Raw genomic sequence first — 26,013 nt, forward strand, 5'->3', positions numbered from 1 at the left:
CTTCAAGGAAGTAACTGTAGGACTAGGCAATGTAGCAATTTTAATTAAACATGTAACATGCAAATCCACTGCAGGAGGTGTTTCCCATTTTGCACAATGAGCAACATGAGGTCAGTATGAAACCTCTTACCAGGCGATTGCCAAGTTGCAGCCATGATTTCAGCTAGATGATCCGATAGAGGGAATTCTGCTGAAGCTACTTTGTCATTTAAACAGAGGGTGCTTGGATTTAGGGGCTGGCTCATCAGCTTCTATTAATAAGATGTATATGACTCTTCGCACCAACGCAGGAATATTAATTTATGACAGACTCTCCTCCTCCGGAGGGGAGTCGGGGTTAGAGAGATCAGCAACTGTGTGTGGACTGTGACGATAACAGGACGTGTAAGGATTTACTGTGTAGAGGTTTCCCCTATCAAATCCTCTTCACTTAAGCCTGCAGCCCATAACTTGCCTGATAGCTGTATGGGGGCAGATGCCTGTTAATACTCCTACCTTTGCTAGGCATAGCTGCAGAGTAAATGGCACACAATATGGCACTGGGTATTATGCAACCACCATGTATGTAGGATACTAGTAGGAAGCAATATACTGGTCCTGTGTTATGCCTGGGTAAGCTGCAGGAGCACACAGCCCAAATATTGCACAGTGCAATGAATGTATGTGACAACCTCACAAATACTTAGTTCTATTAATGTGAGGCACAGGAAAATCCCCGAATACACCTGAATGTTTAAGGTAATAGTCCGATAAAGAAAACTGGTCCTGACTGATGCTAGGATAAGCTGTAGGGGCCCACTGCCTAAGTATGCGACACACTGCTCCTGTCTCACACTTTGGTAAGCTGCAGGAGCCCTTTGCCTACATATGGCACAGTGCAGCACACAACAGTATGTGTCAGACCTCACAAATATTATCTCTTATATATGTGATTGAAATGACCCACCTTTTAACTACACCTGTATTAGGGTAGAGTTAGAGGAAAGGTATAGATATATGCTGACAGTTAGAAAACAGATAAAGACAGGCAGCGCTAGCATAAGTCACATACAATGCAGAAAGTATTCTGCAACGTGGCACTACAATCAACTGCCCAGATTCAGGGTGTGGGAAGGCTATAGCGCTGGGTACACTGACCCAAAGGAGAGGTACGCAGGTGGACTTGACCAAACGCTGTCCCAGGAGATCTGCGATGCACCATTACAAGAAAATGGTCGCAGAGGGGGCGTGGCCGTAGGAGGGAGCAGCTCAGCAAAGCCAGACTGCAGTGGAAAGGCGCGCTGAGCAGAGGGGAGGAGCCGCTACAACAGGGAAGGCTGACTCCCCTAGCTGAATATTAACCCCTGGGATGCTGGCTTCCTGCACAGATATTGTCCCTGGTGGTCTAGTGGAAGCGCAGGGTATGGAGGGCCTGCGTCTACCTCAGCGCCTCCAATGGACAGTCTGTTGCTGCGTGCTCTGAAGATAGTTTAGAAACTACCAAATCATAAAATAAAATTGCTTTATGGGCTGCTAAGTAGCCCCTCTCTGTTAAGTGACCCGACTCTGGCCGGGCACCAACACAAACTGAGGTGCCTCGGGGGCGGGGTATTGGAAGGATGGACCAGTGCATCCTGGGAGCAAAAGTTTTAACTTCGTGGTGCCTGGGATCCAGATCCAACCTACACCCCAATGTCTCCCTGTGAAGCCTATGGACCCTGAAGAAGAGATATATATTTTAAAGTCCTCTTCTAAGTTTTGAGCTTCCTGTCTTTCCAGAGATCACACACACACACACAGTTTGCAGTGTCCTTGCAGCTTGGTCATCCCAGTACTGGAAAAGCAGTGGAGGTGGGGTTTTATGCCAATTTTCATCTGTGTTTGAAACATGGTATAAAAGTCCCTAAATAAAAACCACTATTGTGCTCAGTGTGTTTTGAACCCAGGACATTATGTGATGTGGACCTGTGTTCCTGCTGATTTATCCACAGCAGTGATGGTTTGTTCAGACTTTTCTTTTGGACTGGCTTGAACTCTGAGCTGTCCCTGCTCTCCGCCCACTTCCTGCTAACAGCCAATACCCTGGATGCTGTGACTATTTAAGGGAGAAAGTGTGCACACTCAGGGCTCAATTCAACATTGATTTGAATAGCGCCGGGAGGGCGTGGGGGAAGCACAAACCCATATTTCTACGTTTGAAAATATGCACACCACGATTAAGGCGCAGGTGGCTTCTCTGACCTCTCAGATGGCTGGTTTACAGAACAAGATCCATGGAGGGCAGGCTACGGCACAATATTGTGAGGTTTGTGTGCCTTCCGGAAGAGGGCTCTACTTTTCTACACAATTTGCAGTGGAGTGGGCTCATCGTATTCCTACTAGACCGCCAACTCCTGGTGCTTCTCCACGTACATACCAAAGTTTCTTCACTAACAGGACAGTGACTGTTCTTTGTCTGGCCTGTGTTAAGGGTCCATTGGAGTGTAATGGGATTAAAGTTTCAGTATTTCCTGACTTTGCAGTGGACGTCCAGCGGGGTAGAGCTAGGTTTCTTCCCATCAAGCGCCGCCTGAGTGACCTAAACTTGGCTTATCGTCACAACTCTCAGACGGATTGTGGATGCGGCCCATATTTAGGGAATTGGCTAGACCTATGCGGAGGTGCGGAGTTTAATGTGTCGGCGGTATTCACCAGGGACCCTCGCAAGAAGGTATGGACTTGGCTGTGTCTGACACACAGGTCACGGCCCTCAGGTTAGGTTCCCCTATACAGGTACTGGTGGACACTGGATCAGGTGCAGAAGAATAAACGTAGTCGACAGCCCGGGTCAGAACCAAACAGACGAGACTGTACCAGGGAGCAGACGTAAACTGGTCACAGGAGGCCGCCGAGGTCAGAACCAGATATCAGGAGCAGTACAAGGGGTCAGACGAAATCTGAGTCACAAACAAGCCAAGGTCAAGATCAGGATAACTGGTAAGTACTAGGAACGCTGGAGTATGGAATGGAGCCTATGCTCTGGCACCTGTCTGGTGCCAGAGACTTCCTCTTTATAGAGGAGGTTCAAATCTCGCACCAAATGTGACTTCACATTTGGAGCGTCTGTCCCTTTAAAGTACTTTGCAGGACGGCACGCGCACTCCTAGGAGAGCCGCGGCCGCCTGCACTTTCAGCCAGCATGCGGGGGACCCGGAGCAGACGTCATGGCAGCGGGCGCCGGGGACTCGCTGCCCGCCGCAGTTTCCAGTGCTGCTGGACCCGGTAAGTGATAGCCGGGGTCCGGCGCACTGTGACACTTATGCCATGCTGTTCCCCTCTAAGTTGCAGGTGGTGGTTGATGGAGAGTTGAAATTCTTTGCTACTCCTCATGAGGCTGCAGCCTGGTTGGATCTACGAATGCACGATAGAAGACACCTGGCCCTGGAGTGACTGTGCTGATTTGACATGTTGATTCTTCTGTGCCTCTGACCTTCAATTTTCTTATACAGGAGATAGTAGTATATTGTCTTCATGTTATGATACTTGCTCCTTTTATTATGCATCACATTTTGCTTTACTGAGTGGGGTTCTTCACCTGTTAGCTCAATATGCATACAGCTGTCGGTGTATTGTAGGTTTACAGGCTTAGCCTAGGTCTTGGTTTTACTATTACAGAGAAGCCTCCTTGCATTGGTGGTTATCCTTTCTCTATTGCCCTTTTGCCCCTTTAGGACTGAATAGTTGAGTCTTTGTAGGGGTTTTTGCTGCTGGTATGGGATTTAAGTATGCCTCAGTTTGAGAGGGTATACAGGGTGTGTGTGTGTGTGGGGGGGGGTGTTTGGTATGTTAGATTTGTTTTTGTTTGCTATATATTTTTTATTTCCCCTTTATGCTGCACTGGCTATTTAATGCCTACAACTCTATGTTTCTTTTGGTAACCATGGTGAATATACTTACCTGGTATGTTTGAAGGGGGGGGGGGGAGAGGGTTAACAGCAGGCTAAAGCACTCGCTGGTACTTAAGTTGCTAAACCAATATAACCAAGACATTTCTTTCCTAACTGAAGACCACTTGGTTGGTAGTAAGGTACCTCTGGTTTCCATCCTTATTAATAAATCACTCCCATTTTCGTTGAATGTGGTTTAGATTAATCCATATGGCTGCTTTTTAGATCCTCAACCCATTTTCCTATTGGCGGTATATATCTCCCTCCCTTTTTCTTATAATGTACTGAAGCGAGCAGCTGGGTTTGTTGCGCTTTCCCCAAACTCCACGATGCTTTGTTTTGGTGACTTTAATAACATAATTTACCTACAATTGGATAAATGGCGAGAATCCTCTGATTCACTTTTGTTGGGTAGTGCAGACTTTGCAAAGTTTGTGGCAGACCTAAGCTGGTAGATGCCTGGCGAGTTAAACATCTTGGTGTACGTCAGTTTTCATGTTTTTCCACATCTTATCACTCCTTTTCAAGACTTAATATGGCCGTGGTTTCCATCCTCTGCTACCCAGAGTGTCTACAGTAGAGTACAAAACCAGGAAAGTCTCTGATCATTCCACGCTAACTTTAAGATAATCTAAGTAGCCAGTTCTGGAAATTGCATCCCTCCTGGCTTCTGCAGATGGGTGCAGTGTCTGAGTTGGAGGCTTCTTGGGAGGGCTAGTTTTCTGACACAATGCTTATACAGTACCCATGCTATAGGCTTTAGTTTGGGATGCTTTTGAAACCTTTCTGCGTGGATCCTTTCTACAGAGGGTGGCCGAGCTAAAGATGTTCTATAGGGGAAAAAAAGTTACTTTAGAGTACCTGTAGGAATCTAGAGTTAACTCCAGTCTATTCTCTAAATAGGTTATCTTGTTTACAGAGGTTGACTGCCCAGTCTGGTTGGACTGCGCATCTGACTGACATTACTACCCGTATGTTATTTCACTCTTGTATGCATTGTATGCAGGCACAGGCAGCTACCTTGCACACCTGGTTCATGCTGACTGTCCCTCAGCTTCTGTCTGAATTTGTCTGAATATTTCCATTTCGATACCTGATATTACTGAAGTTTTATGTCTTTTTATACAGCTATATATAGTACAAAATTGGCCTGTGATCAGGCTATCTTGAAGCCATATGTTTCATCTGCTGGGCTTCCCTGCAGGTAACTGCTGTTAATTTCTTCCCTGGGGGTAAGGTACCTGGCTCGGATGGTATCCCAGTAGAAGTGTATAAGAAGCACGCATTAGTTTTTGTTCTGAGACTTCTGGAGCTAATTAATAATGTTTGAGGTAAAACTCCTCCCCTTCCTCCATGTCTGAAGCCACCATTATTGCGCTCCCAAAGCCCAGGAAAGACCCCAGGTATTCTGACTCCAACCGACCCATCTCTTTGATACCAACTGATGCCAGGATTCTGGTTAAGATCTCTGTTAGACTTGAGGATACCACTGTGATTCACCCAGACCAGATGGGGTTTATGTCAGGCATGTCAACCTCAGTGACTATTCAAAGGCTGCACACCCATTTGCAAGCTTCTCATAAAGAGGAGGCCTCAGTTGTTGTGTCACTTGATGCTGCTAAAGTCTTTCATTCTGTGTCCTTTCTAAAATGGGTCCAATTGCTATATACTAATCCTAATGCAAGGGTCTCTGTGAATGGGTTTATTTCCCCGTACTATGTTGGCTCTGGGTACACAACATGGATGCTTACTGTTCCCGACCCTCTACGCATTAGCCATAGAGCTCTTAACTTGCATATTTTGAGCTCACCCTGACATTGTAGGTTTCAAATTTACATCTTTCATTTTGTGACTACCCCCATGCCTGACTGGATGTATCCTATCAGTATTGCTTTCTATTATCTCTAGTTTTTGTTTTTTTTACATTAATAATCCTTCGTACACCCTTATTTCATTCCCTACTCTCCATACCTTTCATACATACATGCTCCGCTAAGCACCAGCAGCTAACCTGATTATTAGTAATCAGGTGGATCAGACCACTCTAAGCCAAATACAGGCTATGTACAGCTTTCATCACGTTTGGAAGCCTTCTGTCGCTTGGTGTGCACGCTGTGTTTTTCTTAACTGTGGCTGCCTGGGTCTTGTTTCTTCCAGATGAGGGGGCCGCAGGTCTTCTCCTGGACTCTCTGAAGGGTACAAGTTGTTGCCTTATCCTTCTATTTTTACAGCATTGATTGTCCTGCTATCTGTGCCTCTGCAAGGGGTTTTGGCCCCCAGTCGCTCTGTGCCACCACCTCCTGCCCTGTGAGATCTTTACCTGTTAGTGTTTTCCTGCGCTCAAACTCTTCCGCTGATTTGGAGCCCCTCGACTAGATTGACCTTCGGTTGGTCCTGGAAAACTGTTCTCTAGTTGGCTCTTACCTTAATGTATACTCCTGGTTTTCTCTCTAGGTAGAATACATATTTTGCCTTTTGCTAGAGTTTTACGTTTAGAGGAACAGCTATGAGTTCCATGACCTTTTGATACCCGGCAGTTGTTGGGTTTTTGTTGTGAGCTGCAGTGGCATCTTCCCTGTCTTCGGATTCGGGTTCTGTTGTCTGCTGCGGCCGCATCCTGTCTTCTGATCTGGTTAGGGTTGTCTCAAGCTTTACTTTCTGCCACAGATTTCTTGCTGGTGCTTCCTGCTTCAAAGGGTCAGGGCTAGTCTGTTTCATTTTACGATGCTCTTGTCGCGTTATAGTCCGCCTCCCATTCTGCTCCCACTGTATTAGGTGTTCTCTGAGGCTGTCAAGCGAGGAGTTCTGATTCTCTCCTCTGCTGAACGGCGCTTTGGTTTTCAGCTATGAAATTTGTCCTACCGTTGGTTTATGGTGGTCCCTGTTAAGGTTTGGTCGCTAAGTTTCTCAGCGCTTCCCACCTGGGAGGTCAGCTTTGGGATGTCCCCATTGTCTATACTTCAGGGTCTCCTAGTGGATGAAGGAAAAAATAGGACTTTGGTACTTACTGATAAATCCCTATCCCCGATTCCACAGGGGACACTGGACAACCGCCCAGCGCTGATTACCTGCCTTCTTGTTTTTTTAATTGCCTTCTAGTTATTTTGCGGTTTGTCCGCATTCTGTTTTTGTGCAACTGCATGTGTTCCCTGAAGTGGGTTACTCCTGTTCTCCTTCTATCGGTCTTGTTATGCTCTGTGGAGTTCTTCACTTCTTCCTGTTTGTCCTCCGTCTCCTCTCTGGCTCAGTTTCCTTAACTGGGGCTGATGGAGGCATAAAGGGGGAGAAGCCAGTGACACTTCTAAATTATTTAAAGTGCAAGGCTCTACCCTACCACCGTCTATACTCCAGTCCCCTGTGGAACCGGAGAAAAGGATTTATCGTTAAGTACCAAAATCCTATTTTGCCTAATTATGCGTCTTCTATTCCTCAAGTTCAGAGTTATAGATCAATTTGGATTCAACTCTGGTCTCAAAATTAACTGGGATAAATACACCATTCTTCATCTTAGAGGGCAGCCTCCTGAATTGTCCGGTCTGGTCCTACCTTGCTTACGCATGCTATACAAATTTGGAAACTGGCATCGACCGTTTTGCAAATTGAAGGGTTGGATGTGGACATCTCTCTGTATAGCTCTAGTATACTTCCTGAACTGGCTCCTTTACAACTGGGTCTGGTGCGGGGACGTAAGGGTATTACGACGTTGGATCATTTATGATTCTGCTGGCCTAAGATCATTTTCTCAATTACAGGATACTTATCAGGTGCCAATTACCTGCTTTTATAGATTTTTTTAATCTTAGGCCCTCCGTCATTAAGGTACAGTGCCTTGTAAAAGTATTCACCCCCCCCCCCCTTTGCATTTTTCATGTTTTGCCTCACAACCTGGAATTAAATTGGATTGTTTGAATGTGTGCATCAATTCATTCACAGACCATGCCTACAACACTGTAGTTTGTGTTTTTTGTTTTTTATATTGTGAATCAAACAACATTTAGGACAACATAACAGAAACTTCAGCATGCATAACTATTCACCCCCCTAAAGTCAGTACTTTGTCGAGCCACCTTTTGCGGCAATTAAAGCTACAAGTCGCTTTGGATAAGTCTCTGAGCTTGCCACATCTTGCCCCTGGGATTTTTGCCCATTCCTCAAGGCAAAACTGCTCCAGCTCCTTCATGTTGGATGGTTTCTGCTTCAAGTCTGACCACAGATTCTCAATTGATTTGAGATATGGGCTTTGACTAGGCCATTCCAACACATTTAAATGTTTCCCCTTAAACCACTCGAGTGTTGCTTTAGCAGTATGCTTCGGGTCATTGTACTGCTGGAAGGTGAATCTCCGTCCCAGCTTCAAATCACAGGCAGACTGAAAGAGGTTTTACTCAAGAATATCACTGTATTTAGCACCATCCATCTTTCCCTGGACTCGAATCAGTTTCCCAGTCCCTGCTGCTGAAAAACATCCCTACAGCATGATGCTGCCACCACCATGTTTCACTGTGGGGATGGTGTTCTTGGGGTAATTGGATGTGTTGGGTTTGCGCCAGACGGCGTTTTCCTTGGTGGCTGAAAAGTTGAATATTAGTCTCATCTGACCAGAGCACCTTCCTCCATACATTTGGGGAGTCGACCACATGCCTTTTGGCAAACTCAAATCGTGTCGTCTTAATTTTATCACTAACTAATGGCTTTTTTTCTGGCCACTCTTCCATAAAGCCCAAGGAGGGGTGAGTTGAGGTGCCGTAACAATGGCAACTCATTCTTTTCACAGTTAAATTAATTGAACCTTTTTATGTTCTATTTCTTCTGTGAAGGGTTTCCTTGGTTAAAATGTCTAAATGAATTAATTTTTTTCAAGTAACCTGTGGGACTTGGTTAGACAGATAACGGAGTAAAAAAAAAAGATTAAATATCCTCTAGTGCGCACAAATCATGCAGCCTAAATACACCAAAATAAAGCGCTTCACCAAAAACTCCAAATACCCAAAATATTTTTATTTAGATATTTATGTATAACTGCGCTTGATAAAGTAATACCAATGGAATGTACTTCCCTTTTTCACGTTTGTATCTGTATTCACACAAGGTTTCATACTTAAAAGAAAAACAGAAAACAAATACAAAATAGTGTAATCATGTTAAAACTAGGGGTGTGCACCGGCCACTTTTCGTGTTTTGGATCTGGATCTTTCTTCGTGTTTTGGATCTGGATTGGTTTTGCCAAAACCACCCTTCCGTGTTTTGGGTTCTGGGTTTTGTATTTTGGATCTGTATTTTTTTTTAAAAAAACAGCTAAAATCACAGAATTTGTGGGTTTTTCTGCTCCTATGCTATTATTAACCTCAATAACCTTAATTTCCACTCATTTCCAGTCTATTCTGAACACCTCACAATAGTGTTTTTATGTCCAAAAGGTTGCACCGAGGTAGCTGGATGACTATGCTAAGCGATACGAGTGGGCGGCACAAACACGTGGCCCTAGGAGTGGCACTGCAGTGGCAGACAGGATGGCAGTTTGAAAAACTAGGCCCCAAACTGTACATAATGCAAATGCAAAGAAAAAAAAGAGGTGCAAGATGGAATTGTCCTTGGGCCCTCCCACCCACCCTTATGTTGTATAAACAGGACATGCACACTTTAACAAACCAATCATTTCAGCGCCAGGGTCTGCCACACGACTGTGGCTGAAATGATTGGTTCGTTTGGGCTCTCACAAAACAAGCTGGCAATTAATCTGTCCCTGCACAAACTGGCTCTACGGAGGCAAGATGTCGTCCTCATCCACCGATTCCTCACCCTCTTCAGTGTTGTGTACACCCTCATCCTCACAGAGAATTAACTCGTCCCCGCTGGAATCCACCACCACAGGTCTCTCTGTACGTTCTGGAGGCTGGTCTACCTGGAAGAGTTGATAATTCATTTTTATGAATATCATCTGCTCCACATTTTGTGGAAGCAACCTCCTACGCCTTTCGCTGACAAGGTTCCTGGTTGCACTAAACACTCTTTCGGAGTACACACTGGAGGGGGGGCAACTCAGGTAAAATAGAGCCAGTTTGTACAGGGGCCTCCAAATTGCCTTTTTTTCCTGCCAGTACAGGTACGGACTGTCTGACATGCCTACTTGGATGCTGTCACCGATGTAATCCTCCACCATTCTGTCAATGGTGACAGTATCATATGCAGTGACAGTAGACATGTCAGAAATTGTTGCCAGGTCCTTCAGTCCGGACCAGATGTCCAAACTTGGTCCTGCCTGCCCTGCATCACCGCCAGCGGGTTGCTTAGGATACCTAAGTTGTTTCCTGGCAGCCACAGTTGCGGGAGAAAATGAAGAAGGAGCTGTTGACGTGTCACTTTCCGCTTCAGCTGACAGTGTTTTCACCAGCAGGTCTTTGCACCTCTGCAGGCTTGTGTCGGCCGGAAAGAGAGACACCACATAGGCTTTAAACCTAGGATCGAGCACGGTGGCCAAAATGTAGTGGTCTGATTTCAACAGATTGACCACCCTGGAATCCTGGCAAAGCGAATGAAGGGCTTCATCCACAAGTCCCACATGCCAAGCGGATTCGCTCCGTCTTAGCTCCTCCTTCACTTCCTCCAGCTGCTTCTGCAAAAGCCTGATGAGGGGAATGACCTGACTCAAGCTGGCAGTGTCTGAACTGACTTCACGTGTGGCAAGTTCGAAGGGCTGGAGAACCTTGCACAACACGGAAATCCATTCTCCACTGTGCTTGAGTCAGGTGCATACCCCCTCCTTTGCCTATGTCATAGGTGGATGTATAGGCTTCAATGGCCTTTTGCTGCTCCTCCATCCTCTGAAGCATATAGAGGGTTGAGTTCCACCGCGTCACAACCTCTTGCTTCAGGTGATGGCGGGGCAGGTTCAAGAGTGTTTGCTGGCGCTCCAGTCTTCGGCACGCAGTCGCTGAATGGCGAAAGTGGCCAGAAATTTTTCGGGCCACCCAAAGCGTCTCCTGCACGCCCCTGTCGCTTTTCAGAAAATTCTGCACCACCAAGTTGTCGGCGGTGTGCCTCTTACTGAAACCGGTGATACACAGCGTAGCCTGCCTTGGAACGAGCTGGCGTTTCTGAGATGCTGCTACTGGTGACGCTGCTGCTGTTGCGTAAGGTGATACATCTACCCAGTGGGCTGTCACAGTCATATAGTCCTTAGTCTGCCCTGTTCCACTTGTCCACATGTCCGTGGTTAAGTGGACATTGGGTACAACGGCATTTTTCAGGACACTGAGGACACTTTTTCTGACGTTTCTGTACAGTCTCGGTATCGCCTGCCTAGCGAAGTGGAATCTAGACGGGATTTGGAACCGGGGACACACTACCTCCATCAATTGTCTAAATCCCACTGCACTAATGGCGGATACCGGACGCACGTCTAACACCAACATAGCAGTCAAGGCCTCAGTTATACGTTTTGCTTCAGGATGACTGCTGTCGTACTTCATCCTCCTCGCTAAGGACTGTTGGAGGGTCAATTGTTTAGTAAAAGTAGTGGTGTTCCTACTTCCTCTCTGGGATGATGAACGACTCCCGGCAGCAGGAGGCGTAGCAATGCAGGATCCTCCGGAGGAATCCCAGATAGGAGAGTCAGTCATGCCAGTGACATGGCCTGCAGGACTACTTCCGATCCTGACTAAGGAGGAAATTGACGAGGAGGGAGTTGACGGTGTGGTTTGCAGGCGCTTGGATACAACAGGACAATGGGATTTAGGTGTCCCTGGACTGCTTACGGTCTTAGCCAAAGTTTCTGAACTTGACAGTAACTTTTTATGAACGCGCTGCAGGTGCCGTATAAGGGAGGATGTTCCTAGGTGGTTAACGTCCCTACCCCTACTTATTTCACCTTTACATATGGTACATATGGCAAGACAGTTGTTGTCCGGATTTGGATAGAAATATTGCCAAACCAAAGAGGTGGAATGTTTGGTCTTCTGCCCAGGCATGACCGTGATGGGCTTTTTCATCCCACGGACAACAGTCTCCCCCGGAGCCTGATTTAAACAAACCACATCACCATCAGAATCCTCCTCGCCAACTTCCTCCTCAGCATCAGCTACACCAGTATCCTCATCCTGTTGTACTTCAACAGTGACATCTTCAATTTGCATATCAGCAAGTGGACTGTGGGTGCTCCTTTCAGCACTTGCAGGGGGCGTGCAAATGGTGGAGAGCCACCTCTTCCCGTCCAGTGCTGGGAAGGTCAGGCATCGCAACCACAACCACACTTGGACTCTCCTTGGGGATTTGTGATATCTTCTTATAACGCACAGTTCTTCGCTGTGCTTTTGCCAGCTTAACTCGTTTGATTTTTTTAGTGGGAGGAGGGCTTCCATCGTCATGTGAAGCTGAACCACTAGTCATGAACATAGGGAAAGACCTTAGCCATTCCTTGCCACTCCGTGTCGTAAATGGCATATTGGCAAGTTTACGTTTCTCTTCAGATAGTTTAAATGTTTTTTTCAAGGTCATTTTCCTGAACTTTGTCATTTGGGATTGTATGTGCCCTCTACTATGACATTGGGCATCGGCCTTGGCAGACGACGTTGATGGCATGTTATCGTCTATGTCATGACTAGTGGCAGCAGCTTCAGCACTAGGAGGAAGTGGTTCTTGATCTTTCCCTATTTTATTTTTATCGGAGAAAGTTTGGTCCTCCATTTATGTTATATTGATATATACGTGCGGCTAAGGCGCACACAAACACAGAAAATAATTTTTTATTTTTGTTGGAGACTAGTGCACTTTGTTGGTTACGCCTGTGTCCCATAAGTAATGAGCCAGACGGCCCTTTACTTATGGGACACAGTCGCACGCTTGGCACTGCTCCTTTGTTGATGCACGTGCAGCTACAGCCCACGTAATTCACAAACACAGAAAATATTTTTTTATTTTGTTTGGAGTGCCCTTTGGGGGTTACAGCACCCTTTAGCAGTCAATCCAGCCGGCCCTTTATTTATGGGACACAGGCACACGCTTGGCACTACTTTGTTGATGCACGTGCGGCTACTGCGCACACAATTCACAAACACAAAAAAATATTTTTTTTTATTTTGTTTGGAGTGCCCTTTGGGGGTTACAGCACCCTTTAACGGACAAGCCAGCCGGCCTTTTACTTATGGGACACAGGCGCATGCTTGGCGCTGCTCCTTTGTTGATGCACGTGCAGCCACAGTGCACACAATTCACAAAAACAGAAAAAAAATATATTTTTTTGCACTTGGGGGGAGCACCCCTGACTGACAGAGCACCCCCTGGACAACACTACAGCACCCCTTTAGGACTGGGACACTGCAACAGGACTTTGGAGTGGACACAGCCCCTATGGACAACAGCAGCACAACACTACACAGCCCAGCCAGCCCTAACTCCCACCCTCCCTCTTCACTGTCCACAGCCGAGTGAGAAAATTGCGCCGACGCGGGTACATTTATATAGGATGCAAGACCCGGAAGGCGGGATGATGACATTTTGCCTCGATTTCAGATCCGAGTCAGGCGGGAAAAGTCGAGCCTGACTCGGGCCGGGGGGGTTCGGATTTCAGAAATCCGAACCTGCTCACCCCTAGTTAAAACCAGTCTATATATCCATTCCTAATTTAGAAAGTATTAACAAAAATCTGTTTCCCAATATGGCGAGAGAGTAGTATTTTGGGGTGATCCCCCTTTCATGCCACTCACACTTCAATATTGAGTCATGCGCATATCAACAACATTTACTCCTGGAATCTTAAATACAGATGTTTATTTCATCATCACTCAAAGGGTAAAAATATTTTGGTTGCCCCCACACCATCCACTCACTGATTTCTGATGTAAACAGTTCATACAGCAGGTACTTGTATCTGGTCACCCGGTTCATCTATTCAAAGTGATATACTCCACCATTTGATGAGGGTATTCCAAAAATAGCAAAATAAAGGTTTATGGCAAAAAAAAGTCTTTATTATGGGTACATCAAATAAAAAATAACAAAAGGACCCTACCAGGAAGAAAAGGGGGATAGTCTGCGGTAGTTGGTAATCAGGATCCTGTATAAACGCAGCAATCCTCCCTCTCTCCGGTCAGTCGTTAAAACATAAATGTCGTCCTCCAACGCGTTTCGATCCTATAATAGGATCTTTTTCAAGGTGCATGGTAGACATTCTATAACTATACAACAATACATATCCTAACTAGGGATGAAACGACTAGGGATCACTAATTGTAGGCCTGTGATCTGCATATTAAACATAGCCCAGTTCAAGTGGCTCGACAAAGTCCGTATGGATCGAGAGGATAATGTGACTTCCGGATGACGCGACCGGGATTTTTGCGCAATATATGAGCCGGGACCATGTATATAAGAAAAAAAAAATCTGTATTGGGAGGAGTTTGCTGCATTCAACTTCATCTAGACTATACAGTTATAAGGAACCTTGGCCCTGATTCAGAGCCGGACGCTCTGACCAGAGCGCTCGCTCTGAATCAGGGCCCACCTCCATTAAAATGGAGCGTCCTCCTGGACGCTCGTATAGCTGTGGCTCACCGCCCACAGCATATAAGCGTCCAACAAGATGGTCGCGATGGTCTTGACCATCGGACTTGCGAGAGAAACCCTGTGGTCGGGTTTCTCAACCGCAAGGCCAGGAGTGATTTTGGCTCTATCAGAGCCAAAATCACTCCCACCGACATCACTAGTGATGTCAGTGGGGCCGGCTTCAGACGGTAGGCGTTCCCATAGGAACGCCTCCGTCTGGCAGGCACGCCCCCGGAACACCCACCAAAGGGGGCGTGCTGTCAATCAACATCGACAGCACGCCCCCTTTGGTGCGAGACCCGGAGCGATGGAAAGTCCTTCGCTCGCCGGGTCTCGCGCATGCGCACGACGGAGCTCCCTCCGTCATTCGCAGTGGGGAACATCGACCCACTTGCGAGCGTACTGCCGCTCGCGAGTGGGTCTGAATGACCCCCCTTGTGCATGTGCTGTAATGAGTGACTAGGGTGTTCAAAGAAGAGGCTTTTAAAGATTTAATGGAGGTGGGAACTTGACTTCTTGAAAATGTCAGTGGACTGTATACAAAGCAGTGTTCAAACAGCGAATCTGTGCCATACGTTGCATTCTAGTGGATGAGTTCCTTTGTGTTGGTAATTGTCCCAGTAAGTGTAACGAATTTATATTTCTAGACATTTTGTCTGTAGAATTATTCAAATGGTAATGATTCTAGCAGTTCAACATAGGCTACCAAAAATGTATATATGGCAAACATTTTGTGAGTAAAAGTGTGTAGTTTGATGTTCACTTATTGGATTAAATACAGGTTTTTATAAAGTGCTGGAAACTCTCAATTGATGTAAAAATAGTCACAACACTATCACAAAAATTGGATTTTTGTACTCACCGTAAAATCTATTCCTGGTAATCAATCTGGGGGATCCTGTGATATTGACGTTGGGTTAAAAAAAGACTGCCACAGTCAATACTGCAGTGTCCCCCAGAAGAGAGCGAAGAGGAAAAAAAATAACTTTGTAGTAATTGTTATTGAATCACTGGTCACATTCCGGGAAATAGATATTTTATCACCACGATAGAAGTTTTCTGTACGGCCGTAGCAGAGATTCACCAATACAAGGTGGTAATCTTTTAATTTTAATAACATTGGTTGTACTGGATACAACAGAGACTCCCAAAAGATCAAAGTGTGCATGATTATAAGTGAAATATTTAAAAAGTTTCTATTGTTATTAAACACAAATAAGACGCATTAATCTTTCTCACTACATACGCCATCGGTATCTGAGCACCTGCAAACACTGGTCATGTAGTGACAGTTGAAGTGAGAAGAGAACACTTATGGTGCGTACACACTACACAATATGCTCCCTGAGCAATATCGTGTAGTGTGTCCCCGGCAGGCTGTGCTCTATGTCGTTCATGACATTGAGCACAGCCGCTGAACGATATCATTAACGATATCGTTCAGCGCCGGGCTCTCTCCCCTATTCCCCAACATGTAGCAACCTGACGTGGTTGTCAGATTGTGCTGCATGTTCAGGCGATGGACAATGTCGGAAACGACCAGCGGGAGTGCGCTTCGCTGGTCGTTTCCGACATAAAAGTGCACTATTACTGAGCGATTGCACGATTACTGAGCGATTGCACGATTACGATGTCGTAATCGTGCAGTCGCTCAGTAATATCGCCCACTGTGTACCCACCATTACCCTGTCACCTGGTAGTGATTAATCTCTGAAGTGACTGCACACAGCTTTATCTGTGATTAATGGCTCCTGTATGACTGAGTAAACAGTATTGCCCACTTCACTTCAGTCTTTTACCCCAGGAGCGACTGAGCACTATGAACACTAGTGCTTATTAGCTGGACTATTCAACTTGGAAGTGCCTGTCTGATACAGCCATTAGTGGCATCTTGAGACCCACTGGATCAGTAGTGAAGCTGATAGTTTTACATCCAATTATTAATTCCACTGAAAACACTCTCTACTTCCTTGGGGAGGAGTTATTTTCATTTTGTGTAAATTATTTAGGGTTATGATTAATTTGCAGTTGATATCTTTTGGTATAGCTCTAAAATATTTTATTCCCCATGTTACAGGAGGTGTCAATAAACTATATTAAAGTGTGTATTTTAATTGTTCTTGCAATATGAATTTCTTCAAACATTGCTTAAACGTTAAACAACACATCTCAAGCCACTCAACAACTTTAAAGTTTCTCTAAAATAAAAGTACAGTATTGTTTGCTTAGTAATCAGAAAGGTAAAATGGTACTTAAAAAACTACTGTTCTTATAATAGTGCTAATTTTATCCTACTTTGTCCATTTTACTCCACTTAAAACCAAATAAAACCCATTGAAATACATTGAGTAAGTTGGTCATCAAAGGTTAAACAATGTGAAATTATTAGAGGCTCAATGTGAGGATTTTGAAGTGTAGCTGAAGTGAGTATTGAAGCAGTAGGGGCATTAGTTAGCTAATTTAAACTACTATTATAAATAGATATTTCAATTTAAATCCATACACTGAATCGCTTGCAGGTACTAGTACATTTTGGGCTGCTTAATAAGAATGTTTTGGTGCTTTCCTGTTTTTACAGCTGTGAAGGAGGCTGTGTCCTCTGATATGCAGGCAAAGAAAGAGAAGGATCTTTCAACTGAACCTCGTCAAAAACTTCGGATATTTTATCAGGTATTGAGATTTTTTTTTTTAATGGGATGTCTCCCCAAGTTTAAATGCTTTTTAGAATGATTTCATAATCCTCATGGTGGCAGTGAGTAGTCTGAGTTATACATAAGTGTACCCACTGATGATAGTTGCACAGAGAAGATCTGTGCTCTCCTGCAACCAGTGTGTTTTTTGGACAGATGCAGGCTTTATCAGGCTGTGGTGTCTGGAGGCATGATATAATGTAAAAATGTTTTGTTTATAGTTTTTGTACAACAACAACACCCGGCAGCAGACGGAGGCCAGAGATGACCTACATTGTCCATGGTGCACACTGAACTGCCGCAAGCTTTACAGTTTACTAAAGCACCTCAAGCTGTGTCACAGCAGATTCATCTTCAATTACGTGGTAAAGTACAAGCTGTTATGCTTTTCCCAGTGCAGAATCCCTCAGATTCTACTCAACTAAGTTTACTATTCATTTGTTGTGACCATTGAATTATCTTTTACTAGAATTATGCTAAGAGATCAAAATAGTTATGTGGCATAATTGTTTTTGTATCTAGTTAACTTTTTGTTGTTGCTTTTCAAGAATTGTGTAGTTATAGAAAAACTGAACCCAAAAAATATATATTTCTAAGATAAATTTTATTTATACTATATGGCCAAAAATATGTGGAAATCCTTTTCTAAATAATAAGTTTGACCATCTCAATTTATAGCCTTCATATCAGATAAGTTTGTCAGTCAAGTCCCATTGAGTTCTATCTATATTGAAATATATATATTTAAAAAAAACAACAAATGTATAGCATTTGTTTAATTACTGTTTTATATTATGTGTAAAGATTGATCAACTGTTATTGAAAATGCACACTTAGATTGCATGCAAAAAGTAGGTTAATTCTTGTGATATTTAAACAAGTGTATTCACTAAGTATAACCTTCTGAGTGAGTTATTAAATGGTTTAAATGTATATAATTATGCCTAAGTTATGAAATAATCAAAATAGAATATTTGCTTTAAGCGTATGATATTAATATTTGAAATAAAGCCACAAGTCTTTCACAGAGGACAACCAGCAAAGGATAGAGTCTAAAGGACTAGAGTGTCTGCAAGGGTAGAGGGTGATGTATAAATGCCAAGGCTGCCAATACACTGACGATAAGTATAGAGGAGTGATAAGGGTCATAGCTGTGGAGTGGAGGGAGTGGAAACCAGACAAGTGGGTTGTGGGAGGAGAGTAGTGGTGAGGCAGCTATAGACAAGCCTCTCAAAGATCTTTGAGACAAATGGAAGGATAGAGAATGGTATTTGAAGAGCAAGTCTGGGTAAAGAAGATTTTTGGTGATTGGTATGATGAGCGCATGCTTAAAGGAGGAGGGGACTGGATGAGAGAGACAGATTTAAAAAGGTAAGACTAGGTGCCTGGGTGTTAGAGGCTTAAGGAGGTTAGTGAGATTGGAGAGAAGTGGGCAGATGGAGGAGAGGGGGGGGGGGGGAGAGAGGTTGAAAGAAGGGTATGTACTTCATTAGTGACATGGGAGATATCTGACCGGGTGGACATGCATCTGAAGTTGGTACAATGAGGGGCAGGTGTAGATGATGGAGAGAGTCCTGGTGGATGGCATCAATTTTGGATGTGAAATAGCTGGCAAAGTCAAGGTCTAGGCAACCACTGGAGTAAGAGGGAAATGGGGTCCAATGGGTGAGACCAAAATCGGAAGAGAGTAATAGGAGTTTGGAGACTGCAAAATACATGGGATTTTCAATAGGGAAGTTGAAATCTGCAAGTATGAGGGAAGTAAGGTCAGAGGAGAAAGTGGGGGGAATCCTTGTGTCAAAGTTTATGGGGGGTGGTAATTTCCATCTGAAGGTGAACAGGGTTAAACATATGGATAGAGTGTTAGAGAAGGCCTGAAAGAAGGTTGAGTGAGTAGAATCTGGAAAGCACTGTTTAAGACCTTGTGGCAACAGTTTGTAGAAGCCCTTTCCTGTTTCATCATGACAATGCCCCCTTTACACAAAACAAGGTCCATCAAAAAATGGTTTGTCAAGTTAGTGTATAAGAATTTTACTGGCTTGCGCAAAGCACTGACCTCAACCCCATTGAACACCTTTGATATTAATTGTTACTGCAGGCGAGACCTTCTTTCTCAACATCACTACCCAACCTCACTATTGCAGAATGGGTGCAAAATTTTTCAGCCATGTTCCATCTAATTGAGTGGAGGTTGTTATAATGTGAACCACTCCATATTAATGCCAATGGTTTGCCAATGAGATGTTGAATAAGCACATCATAGTTTTTATGGCAGAGCCAGCCTTGATAAGATCTTTGACTTGGTCCATTGCTGAGTTGGCTAAATTGGTTGCGGGTCCTGGAGTATTGATTGTCAACCCCCTCCTTTGCCTCAGGTGACCACCTCTACAGAGAGACTAGTTCTGGTGCAGCCTATGTTGTGTCAGGTTCTTCTGTGCTTGCATAGGTTGAACCATTGTGGGCCAAGGTGCTGGAGACATCAGTCTTGGGATTGACTATTATTATTATTACCAGTTATTTATAGAGCGCACACACATTCCGCAGCGCTTTACAGAGAATATTTGGCCATTCACATCAGTCCCTGCCCCAGTGGAGCTTACAATCTATATTCCCTATCACATGCTCACACACATACACAGTAGGGTTAATTTTTTTTGGGACCCAATTAACCTAACAGTATATTTTTGGAGTGTGGGAGGAGCACCCGGAGGAAACCCACGCAAGCACAGGGAGACTGTACAAACTCCGCACAGTTAAGGCCATAGTGGGAATCGAACCCATGACCTTAGTGCTGTGAGGCAGTAATGCTAACCATTACACCATCTGTGCTGACAATGCTTGCTGTTCCAAATGTTTAGAGAAATGCATTGTTATTTGTCATGCTAACCATACTAAAGCTCTTTCCTAGAACACCCAAGTCTAAGTTACAGAGGTTCTGTTCTGTTTGTGCCCTCTTTCATCAACAGGTCTTTTTGCCTGGAAATTAGTCATCTTATGTATGCGGTGGCCCAGGTAGGGGAAAAGTGACCTGACAGGTTTATCCTCCAACAGCTCAGCCTGCAATATGAGCTCATTTCTTGTTTTGGGACAGGTGGAAAGCCACTTCAGATCTGTGGGAGACCGGGATCATGGAGGGGGTTTATGATCTAGACCCCTGGAGGACCTCAGCCCAGACTTTTTTTTCTTCTTTCTCTATTGTCCTTCCTAAGGGATAAGCAAACTGAAGCAATAGCCCTCATGAAAGGCAGCCACTCTCATTGGGTGTGATTTGTTCCATCCCAGAGGAACAGAGAACTTATTGGTTCTTTATAAATACTTTTTTTTTGTCTGTTTCTTTGGGTTTATTTTTTTTTCCTTTGCACTATTCTCTTTGATGTATTGTTTCTATTATCTAGAGTGGTAACAGCATACTGCCATGACAGTCCTACTTGCAGGATTCCTGCATAATGTTTATTTGACATTTAATTGTACTTGTATATTGATGTATTTTGTACTATTTCTCTTCCCTGTTATATATTGCCATACTGTTACTTATTTCTGCATTTGATGCTTCAATAACAAATCTTTTTGGAAAGGAAAAGCTTTCTTGTTTAGAAGCATAACAAGCAGTTTCAGCCCTTTTTTGAATCTGAAATTGTTGACCATCAAGGTTCTTGGCAGGACAGGTTCAACATTGAGTCTCTCTTAAGAACCGTAGTCAACGGCTTGGAGACTAACATGTCCATAGACATCAAGGACACGTCTTCATATTCTGATCTGGGAAGGATACTGCTGCCACCTCAAATTCTTAGTGTAGTATTCTCATTTCTAATTTGTCACAAGTCTTCACAAATATCATGGCTGCTATGAGATATCAGGGTGTCATCTTGCCACACCTGGATGATCATCTTATTGCCCAGATTCTGGAATCGCATGGGTGGATTCTCCCAGGTGGTAGTTGAGGGCGAGCTACCTGAACACAGACAACCCGATTTTGCACTTAAGCATTGGATCTTGATTAGACCTTGGAACTTTGGATTGGACTGTCGCTTTCATCAAAATCCAACGTTCTTGTACGTCCTAAAAAAAGGCAGTGTGAAGAGGTTCCGGTTATACTTGTGGCCTCCAGATTGCCCAAGAATGACTCGGTATGCTGACATTCTAAGGATGGTGAGAAGCCCAGATTGGTGATTTCCTCTGGAAAGATCTGTCACAGGGTTCTGTCTACACCAGGACCTTAATCAACTGGCTTTAACAGAATAGCTGTTGATAACAAGATCTTGAGGCCCAAGAGAGCCTGAATAAACTCTTTTTAGACCATGTCAAAAGCTCGAAAGTCTATTTCTGCACAAAACTATCTTAGACTCCGGAAGGCTTATGTGGTCTGGTGCGAATACTAAACCACATAAGCTTATGCATATGTTTTTCCTTTCTCCAGAACAGTTCTGACAGTCATCTTCGACTTTGTTCCCTTAAAATTCTGGAATCGCACAATGGGTTTACTTTCAAGAGGGCAACTTTCCTGCAGGTGTGTTACATATCCAGTCGCCATATTTCCCTCTACAGCATCATCAGATCTTAACCTGGTGAATTAGGTTTTTCAGTTAGCCCCATTTGAACCTCAAACTCACATTAGCGTCTCCGTAGGTTAGAATGAAGACTCGGTCCTGCGATCAGGGACGCGCCATAGCTTACCGGGGCGCGTAGCAACATGCTTGCGCATGTTTGTGGAGCGATCAGCCACAATGATCATCTGCGCATCTGTATAGCACAAATTGCTGGGTTCAGATGTGGCGCAGACCCCATGAAACCCAGTTATAAACAAGGCACTATGGTGTTGGGGTGTGTTCACGTGGCATGGGTTGGGTCTGCTAGTCCACCTGAACATGTCATTGACCGGTAACCGATATGTTACATTGCCTAATGAAAATTTGCAGCCCTTCATGGACTTCATGTACCCCCACACCAATGGAATATTCCAACACTATAATTCACCGTGTCATCGGTCCCAAGTTGTCCAGAATTGGGTCGAGGAGCATTCTGAAGAATTCTGACGAATGGTGTGGCCACAACATTCGCCCGGCATGGACCCAATCAAGCATTTATGGGATGTGGTGGAGAGGTCAATTTGAACCCAAAGTCCTGCACCTACAAATATTGGGGAGCTGTGGGAAGCTATCCACACAGCATGGTCAACATCCCTCCAGAGGTCTTCCGTCCACTTGTGAAATCGATTTCCATGTCAAGTTGCTGCACTTCTATGGGCTAGAGGGGGTCTTACACGACATCTATCCCATGACTTTAGTCACTTCAGTGTGTCCTTTCTTTTTCTCTTTTTTTTTTTTTCTTTTCTATTCTTTTCTTTATTCCCCACTGTCTGTGTCCTCCACCCATTTCAGAATTTTTTTTTTTGTTTTTAATCTTTTTTTTTTTTTTTTTTTTAACAGTAACGAATCTCCAGTAGGGAAGACCAGATTTCGTCAGCCAACATATGAATCAGTATATTGGTTTGTATCCTGACTGGTGTTCTAATTACTTTTCTCACAGTATCATCCGAAAGGGGCTCGAATTGATGTTTCCATTAATGAGTGCTATGATGGATCTTACGCAGGGAACCCACAAGACATTCATCGTCAGCCAGGGTTTGCATTCAGTCGGAATGGGCCAGTTAAGAGAACCCCTATAACACACATCCTGGTGTGCAGGTAAATATCAGTGGTGCCCTCTAGCCCGATTGCAGTAATCTTCCATTTCATGATCTCTGTATAATGCTGTATGCAAGTGAGCAGAGTAATGTCTGCGAGAATCTTACTTTGTGTGTTTTGACTATTTTACCTTATGGCAGTGTAATATCTGAAGTGCTACTTGTAACTGTTTCATTTTAGGACCGGATACTTTTTTTTTTTTTTTTACCTACAACCTTTCAGATACTATCTTTTTTTTAAACTTTATTTTTAAGGCCGAAACGCACAAAAGGTGGCATGTCAGAGTTCTACGAGTCTGAGGATGGAGAAGTGGAGCAGCAGAGGACCTACAGCAGTGGTCACAACAGACTGTATTTTCACAGTGACACATGTCTTCCTCTCCGTCCCCAAGAGATGGAGGTGGACAGCGAAGATGAGAAAGATCCCGAATGGCTAAGAGAAAAAACAATAACTGTGAGTTAAAAGTGAAATATGGAGACCCTGTTTAGAAGTGAATAAGTGCTATTTTCTTAATATCTTCAAATTTGTGCCATGACTATAACTTGTGTAGTGCTACTGTGTAAGATGGGTGGTTTTAACTGGTTACAGTGGAACAGGCATATATTGCAAAAACAGGTGTTAAGAGGATACTGATGAATGTATCTTGCCAAGCTCTCATGTATTTATCCTTTGTATATTATATATCTTGCCTAAATCTGAGATAGTCTCCAATATTAAAAACCTGCCTGTTAAAACTCCACTTCTGCCTTCCTCTCTGAGCTATTCTCTTCTGCTGTCACTGCCACCTTTTTTTCCCCTTCCTCCTAAGTCTGTGTTTGTTTCCCCTCCAGCAAATTGAGGAATTCTCTGATGTCAATGAAGGGGAAAAAGAAGTCATGAAAATGTGGAACCTGCACGTTATGAAACATGGGTAAGTGACGGAGCTGGGAGTTTATGGATTAGTGCAGTAGATACAGCATTAGACATTGGGGAAACTTTCCCTTGGGGAATAACAGCCCTACACTAACTTGTTTGAAATATTCAACCTCTTATTTGACTTTTTATTTTATTTTTTTCCCCCAAAAAAAAAAACCGCTCAGCAGTTATTTTATTTGTTTTTATGAATGAACTAGCTGATGTACTTGGTTTCACCCCAGTAGACCTTAAATATTTACAGTTTCCATTTCCATCTCACCACTCCAGTAGCACATTTATCCTTTACCTCTATAGTAATGCATCACTACTATAGTAAGACATTACCTTCCCTCACCTGTGTACTAACATATTCTACTCCCTCACCTCTGTAGTGACACCTTTCCCTCCCTTGCCCGTGTTGTAACACATTTGACATTTCTCTCCCTCACCTGTGTAGAAATACAATCGCTCCCTCACATCTGTAGTAACACATTACCCTCACTGACACCTGTTGTAACCTATTCACCTCCGTCGCCCATGTTGTAACACATTTCCTTCCTTCCGTAGTAACACACTTGACATTCCCCTCCCTCATCTGTGTAGTAGCACATTTTACTTTCACCTTTGTAGTAAGTGTCCCTAACACTACACTCCATACTGTACACTTACCCCCTAACCCTGAACCCACTACTCTATGCTTACCCCCCTAACCCTGCAGCCAGTACTGTGTCCTTATCCCTCAACACTATCCTGCACCCTTATCCCCTAACCCCGCCACCAATACTGTACCCTTAAGGGGCACATCCACTGGCAGACTGTGAAACGACTGAACAATTACGACATTGTAATCGTGCAGTCGTTTCACAGTCTGTGCTGTGCCTACACTGAACGATCAGTCGTTCAGTGTAGGCACAGTCTGTGCTGTGCCTACACTGAACCATCAGTCGTTCAGTGTAGGCACATCAATCATCCCCGAACATGGGCAATCTGTCATATCAGCAGATTGACCAGCATGTTCAGGCGATGATTGATGTCGGAAATGACCAGCGGGAGCGCGCATCGCTGGTTGTTACCGACATTAATGTGCACGATTTGTGTCCGATTACTGAGCTATTGCACTATTACGATGTCGTATTCGTGCAATCGCTCAGTAATGTCGCGTAGTGGATACGCAGCATTACCCAATAACCCTGCACCCAATATTGTATCTTTACCCCCCCAAACCTTCCCTTACTATTCAAATAGTGGAGCCATACCAACTGCCAGTGATGTTTGGCAGCACTTGGGATGACAGTTGGAGGGGTATTCAATATGAAACGTTAACTTCACTGTCAAAGTTTACGTTTCATATCGGAGTTTTTACCTGCGTTAAAGTATCGGCATGCGCCCGCTTATCCCCGTATTCAATATAAAATTAACGAAAACGGAAGCCTCCGAAGCTGGATTTGCGTAAAGTTACGAATTTTTCCTTAAAAATATGCTAGTACCCATTTTTTTTTTAAAGTCCCTAAAGTAAGTTTTTAAAAATTCTGCAATTGTGCACCTGCCGCTATATATCTATTCTAGAAAACATCTGCCGCATACTTGCAGAATAGCCCTGAACCTATTTCCCTATTGTTGTTCATTTTTTTTTCCCATTTTTTTTTTCACCCCAATTTTTAAATTAATTTTTTGGGGTGTCCCTATTTTTTTTTTTTTTAAACTTTTTTTTGACACAGTTCTTTTTTAAATGTCATTCCCAGGGGTGCAGGCTACTTTTTTTAAGCCTGCACCCCTAAACCCCAATTCTGCACTTTTTTTCGACACCTATTCAATGGTGAAAAGTTATCCCCGTTTTTTTATCAAAGACTTTTCAAAACTGCGATGAGTCTTTGAAATTGAATACGGTGTAAAACTAAAACCTGCGATAATGACATCATAGCTCCGATATTAACGCAAAAACGATGTTTTCGCTCCCATATTGAATACCCCTATTGGTGTTTGAATATGAACTGTGCTACAGCCACGATGAGACAGTCAGGCAGGACATTGCACAGAGGGAGGAAACATTTTAGTCCTTTTCACCCCTTTAGGAGTCGAATTAAAAAAAAAAAAAAAATCCCTTCGTAGTGGGCACCTACGTCATGGAGGGAATATACTCCCCGATTTTTCATGTTTCCAGGGGTTTGGGCTATGCGTTGAGGGGTCATTCAGGACTTCTGATTTTACATATTTATATACTGTAGATTAGATCAAGAACAACTATTTGTAACTTATCCAAAATGATTTTATAAAAAAAATTCCAAAAATATATATAGAATT

The 26,013-nt window shown here is 43.9% G+C and overlaps 1 protein-coding gene across 1 annotated transcript in view; it reads left to right on the top strand.

The window, feature by feature from the left end:
* The window catches only part of SUZ12 (SUZ12 polycomb repressive complex 2 subunit), a 98,408-nt gene that overhangs the window by 70,282 nt on the left and 2,113 nt on the right, over window positions 1-26,013 (top strand). The window contains exons 11-15 of the mRNA XM_088468562.1: window positions 17,023-17,114; window positions 17,356-17,499; window positions 22,661-22,818; window positions 23,073-23,271; window positions 23,649-23,728. Of these exons, the coding sequence (XP_088324688.1) occupies window positions 17,023-17,114; window positions 17,356-17,499; window positions 22,661-22,818; window positions 23,073-23,271; window positions 23,649-23,728 (673 nt within the window). The remainder of the gene's footprint in view (window positions 1-17,022; window positions 17,115-17,355; window positions 17,500-22,660; window positions 22,819-23,072; window positions 23,272-23,648; window positions 23,729-26,013) is intronic.

The sequence above is a fragment of the Taudactylus pleione genome, unplaced genomic scaffold, assembly GCF_031769625.1.
Source record: "Taudactylus pleione unplaced genomic scaffold, aTauple2 ptg000012l, whole genome shotgun sequence".
Lineage (NCBI taxonomy): Eukaryota > Metazoa > Chordata > Amphibia > Anura > Myobatrachidae > Taudactylus > Taudactylus pleione.